This window comes from Lolium rigidum, chromosome 1 (assembly GCF_022539505.1).
Source record: "Lolium rigidum isolate FL_2022 chromosome 1, APGP_CSIRO_Lrig_0.1, whole genome shotgun sequence".
NCBI lineage: Eukaryota > Viridiplantae > Streptophyta > Magnoliopsida > Poales > Poaceae > Lolium > Lolium rigidum.
In genome coordinates this window covers 107,436,121-107,441,883 of record NC_061508.1, presented here as the reverse complement: position 1 = coordinate 107,441,883, position 5,763 = coordinate 107,436,121, and the positions used below count along the sequence as shown (strand labels likewise).

The following is a 5,763-nucleotide window of genomic DNA, read 5'->3' as shown; positions in this document are numbered from 1 at the left end:
CTTGCTAATAAAATTTGACCAACACTAAAATGTTAACCGCCGCAAACCCGTAGACTATCCTTGCTAGCCTTGCATACTTTCCCCCGCTTGCTGAGTACCAACCATAAGTGTACTCACTCTTGCCTAATGCTGTTCAGAAGAAAACTTTGGGGAATGGTACTACAGTGAGGCATGCGATCCCCCAGTCAAGTGCCTGTGAAAGATGAAGACGGTGTCGTTTCGTCCTTGTTATCGTTGTTCGTTGTAAACACCTTCGAGTCTTCCCTCATGAGTGTAATAAAGTTGTTAAACCTCTTGTTATGTTTTGGCACTGTCTTTATGATACTGTATTACACTTATTATGTCTACCATATGTGTGTACTTTGATTCTGGCGCACATGTGAGATGCACTTGGTTTCTCTTCGGAAATCGGGTGTGACAAAGACACATGCATTCTCAATACACACCACATCGAAACCAATAATAGTGTTCTTCTAAAATAAATGGACACCATCACCAAATCTGGGACTCAAATCCTGATGGGTTTATGACACAGCACTAGCCTGGTCACAGGTCGGCTTCACTCCAACAGAGAATTGTTAGAGGACAATATTGTGCTACATTATATTGATATAATATAGTACTAACTTATCAATTATTGAAATACTACTGCTACGTAACCACATCCATGAAGGAAAGTTCAGACAAAACAACGCAAGAAGAAAGCGACGAACTTGCTCCACAAGTTACATATGCTGCTGTGTCACTGTGTGTTGGCAGTTGGTTCTGGTTGCCTCTTCACACACGGGCGGTTAGGGTGCCCGTTTGCCACTGCTTCCCAAGCTCGTTGCATTGAACTGTGGAGTATCACTTCACTGAGTTTTGCAAGATGTGAGATGCCATCGATGACTCCTGATGGGTTCTGAGAATTTGAACAAAGGAGATAAAGGGATGTTAGGCTTCTCATGGATCCTTCTTTGAATTGCATTTCTGGAACCTTTGGGGCGTCGATGCACAGGCTCTTAAGGCTTTGAAATCCATTTTTCTCCACAACGAAAATACTGTCGCAGAATCTATCAGCATGCTCCACCAGCTTCAGATATTCCAAACCAAGTAAAACTTGCAAGGCCGATAGATCTTTGGCGGTGAGACCAGTTGAGAAGAGCTGAAGCTTCTTAATTCGACCTAGCTCCCTTAACTTGTTAGATTCAGGCAGACAGTCCAAAATTCCTCGCAGTTTGATGGAGCTGATGGTGCGTTCTCCACCCTCTAGCGAACTCAATAAGTCACTGCATACTCCGTTGGAAACAATGGATACAGAGTCCAGAGGGGTGGCGCGAATCTTAAGAAGCTTTATAAAATCCAAGATTCTACTCTGACATTCTTGAGCTCTGCTCCGAGGACAGGCATAGTCATCTGGCACTACATGTGTTTTGCCGAACCAGTTTCTTCTCCTTTTTGATGGACGATCAGAAGCAGCAGCACTGCTTGAGGCAACTTTAGTATAATCAGGAAATAAACCCGCATCATCAGCAGGAGTATCGTTGCACCATACTTTAATCTTCTTCAGGTTTCTTGCGATAAGTACAACATGTTCCGGACTGTCTTTCTTATTGGTGACAAATCCAGCAAGTGTGTGCAGTGAACTTTTCTTGTTCAGGAACTCATAAAGATTGTGTGCATCTTTTCCTTCAGTGGGAACCTCAGGTAGCTGAAACTTGCCAAACAGATAAGCTAACTTGGGCAACATGATGACATCCAGGGGCAATATTTTCACATCTGTATCTCGGATGTCCAGGGTCTCCAAACGTTGCAGTTTCTTTATTTTTGTGGGGAGCTTGTTGATGCGAGTGCTCCTGAGGTTGAGATACTTGAGAAGCAGCAATTCACTTAGGCCTTCAAGAAACCCCTCCTGGTCAAGCCCATGGCAACCTTCAAGATCAAGGATCCGCAGCATCTTGCACATCTTTAAATCAGTAGGCTCAGTTTCGAACATTGTTAACGACCTTAAGGCAGCCTTGTCTTCAAGTTCATCAAATCTTTCTTTGGTGCTGGACTGAACAGAGAGCCGGCGGACACGTGCCTGAGTGCTTGCTGCTTTAAGTACGGGATCATGGCCTTGAATCAGAGTGACCACATTTTTAGCTACTGACTTGTGAACGATGTACTCCAGAACTACACCGTGAACTTGACACCTCTTGGCAACTACCGAATTGTTGCAGATCTGCACTGGCTCAACGATACACCGGTCAATCAACTCTTCAAAACATTTGCAGCCTTCATCAACAACCAACCCTTCAGCCACTAATCTTCTCACTAGACTCTTGCTCTTAATCTTATGCCCCTTCGGGAATATACCTAGGTAAAGCATACAGGACCTGTGGTCATAGTCAGGCAAGCTGCCGTAGGAATGCATAAGTGCTCTTCTCATTTCCTTGAAGACGTTCTCTGCATTGTTGGTACCTAACAGGTAGTCTTTGCCAAGGTTTTGTCCCACGTCTATGCAGTGAGTACTTTCCAGCGTATCTCCTTTCATATTTAAATGTTTGGCTACACTAGTCAGTGCCCGTGGTAAACCGCCACATTTACTGAAGATGCTTTTTGAACCAGTTACCAGTGCATCTGGAGGATAGGCCGTTTCCGAGCCATAAACCTTTCTCCAGAATAAACTTTCTGAGTCAGCATCACTAAGAATTTGCATTCTGTACACATAACTTCCAGAGCTGCAGGCTGTAGCTACAGAACGAACACTAGTGGTCACAACTATTCTGCTCCGGCTGCCATTCTTTCGGCAGGCATCTACTGTATCTTTCCACACTAATGCTTGCTGCACATCGTCAACGAAGACCAAGCACCTAGCAAAAAGCAAATTGAATAATATGAGAAAAAAAAAGAGTATCAAATAAACTTAAGGTGTTTCGTCACACAAAATTTGATGATTCCAAGCCTCTCATAAATAATTAATATGAACGATAAGGGTCTTTTGTTCAAACAATATAATGACTTATTGACTTAGGCGTGCTAGTTGATTAGCATGATTTCAATAGAGCGTTCATACGTATCAAATAAACTTAAGAGCTTGTTTGGGAAATGGAGGATTGAAGTGGATGGAAGGAGTTGAAGGGGATTTTAGGAGATTTTGACTTATAGTGGAAATTCCTCCACCTCAATACCCTCCATTCCCCACCAATCCACTAATTCCCAAACAAGCCCTAAGTGTTTCGACACACAAAATTGACATAGGGGTGGTTTACCTCTCTAATTAGTTGTAGACTAGGATAAGATATGATATAGAAATGAATTGCTTGCATGACCCACTATTTATCACGAAGGTTTCAATGATTAAATAACAAAATAGGCTTGACACAGTTGAGACGTCTCTATCATACTTTAAACAAAATCATGTCAACCATACTATACCCATGAATAAAACTCTATCTAGTAGTAATCTAGCTACATAACGGCTTTTTGTGCATAGGGATTTAGATAACAGTCGAGGGCTCATCTATATATAAAGAAAAAGTAGGAAAATCAGATGATTTTTGCTAGTTGTATGAGAAATTCTAAACACTAGATTGGTTGAATACTTGAAATACAGCAAACAGAAACACTTGCTATAAGCCTATAATAACATGACAATATATGGATCGGAGATTCGGGATACAAACCTCTTGTGGGACAAAATGTCCTGAAGATTTGGTTTTGTGGTGGAAGCGCCTTCAGATTCTTCCTTTGGAGCATTCTCCGCATCAGGAGCCCTTCTTGCAAGATCCTCCCGAACACTCTCAAGAATCTTGTCTAGAAGAGCCTTCTTCTTGTTGCATCCAGATGCTACAACCCAAGCGACGCAGTCGAATTCATCGGAGGATGAATACTTCTTGCGTACTGCTCTTGCAAGGGCAGTCTTCCCCACGCCGCGGCATCCCACGATGGAGATCACTCGCAGCTTCTGCTCTTCGCCTGGCGAGGTCTTGAGCAGCTCAACAATTTCACTCTTGGGCCCGCCGATGCTTTGAAGCTGCTCCTCATCTGCATCTTCATCCGGGTCTGACATAGCACCCTGATCTGGATCTTGACTTTGGCTCGATTCACCGCTCTGGTTCAAAAAATATAGTCCCAGAGACGAGATTGTCTCCTTGAAGTGCTCGATGCTTCTAAGCTGTTCGGTACGGGGGTCCATATTCACGGCCACGAGGACTGGTTTGCTGTAGGGTGGTGGATCCCGGAGAGTTTCCACGAAATCTTCGAAATTGTAAACGAACTCCTGCAGCTGCTGAATCCTGGTCTCCTGCAGAGCTCCTCGGCACTCCTTGTTCTTGTCCTCCATCAAACCAACCACCTGCTCCATCTCGCGCTTGATGGATTGGAGGCCGCGTTGGAGTTTGTAACGGCGCTCGTTGTTTATCTCCATGATGCTGCAGACCTCGTTTACCATAGATGAAAGGGGGCGCACAATTGAACTCATTGCTCGTGAAATGTTTGTAGTCACGCTAGCAGATGAGTAACTCCAAGTACTTTCTTATAGTTCCGGTACTTGGGGTTGGGGGGGCTTGGGGCGAAGAGGCCGTCAACCTATAGGAAAAATCCATTCTACAAGCGCGTGTAGCTGCTCCTATCTTCATATCTCATGATATACATTCAATCCGACCGAACAAAAAGTATGGACACGTAGTAGTTGATGATACTAGACTGTCGGTGGTAGTATGCAGAGTATGTGGACATACTAATTTTAAATTGAAAGATTCTATAACAATCTCTTGATTCGGAATTAGAGACTCGTGTATCATCTGATGAATCTACTTTCTTTTACACTTTCATATCTCGCTCTATCTCTTTTCAATTAAAAAATAGAGTTTCATTCCGAAAAGCAATGAAAAAAGCTATATGTGTTCCATTCTCACGGTTGGCATACACGCTCTGCTCCACCAGACGACGACTTGACTCTGTCTCCATTATATCCTTCTGATAGTGCGACAGAAAGCATGCAGGAGACCAAATCATTTGGCTGCAGCGGAGACTAGCAATGCAGGTCAGTCGTCGGGGTGGGCTAGGTGAGTAGGTGTGAGGGCTAAAGCTGAAGCGCAGAAACGCGCAATGCAACAAATCCGCGTCGTTCTTCTCTGCTCCAAATTTTGTAGAGTACGACACGGATTGCAGCCCGGTCTTAGGGCATCTCCAACCGGGCGTGCGCGACCGTTTGCGTCCACGTGGATCGGAAATGCGCCTGCACCTTGTTTCAGCGGGGCGACACATCGTGTCCGGGGCGTTCACGGAGATATAAATGCGGCGCAAATATACGGCATGTTTACGTCTTCGTGGATGCTACTTGGTCACGTCGAGCGTTCGCTCGCTTCCCCCACGGGCCCGCCTGGCAGCGGCCTTGGCTCGATCGGCACGAATTAAAGCGGAGCAATTGCCGAGGAGGTCAACCGCTAGAGTGGCAACCGCGCCGATTGAACCGCCAACCGCCGGAATGAAGCACCAAACCGCCGCGGAAGAGCAACCGTAGGCCTCTTCGTTATACGCGCCACCATTAATCCCCGCTGAATATAACCCTTGCGCCTGATGTAATTCACGTCCAACCGGCTGCCATTCTTCTTCTTCTTCTTCAACACAGCTAGCCACCATGAGAAACCTGTCGTTGCCATCGGACATGGACAACGAGGGGAAGCCACCGGGATGGCGGCATTGGTGGGATAGGGCTGCGACGCCCAGCAACCCTAGCTCCCCGCCGACGGAGGGCGAGGAGGAGGGAGGCGCCGTTGGCCTCGACGGCCAAGAGGA

General features: G+C 45.6%; 1 protein-coding gene across 1 annotated transcript; it reads right to left on the bottom strand.

Moving 5' to 3' along the window:
* Positions 1–581: 581 nt before the first annotated feature.
* On the bottom strand, positions 582–4,468 carry LOC124647625 (disease resistance protein RGA4-like). Its single transcript, XM_047187568.1, has 2 exons — positions 3,648–4,468; positions 582–2,834 (listed from the first exon to the last, which is right to left on the bottom strand). Exons 1-2 carry the CDS (start codon positions 4,442–4,444, stop codon positions 743–745), a joined length of 2,889 nt encoding a protein of 962 aa, XP_047043524.1. The 5' UTR covers positions 4,445–4,468; the 3' UTR covers positions 582–742.
* Between the last annotated feature and the right edge of the window lie 1,295 nt (positions 4,469–5,763).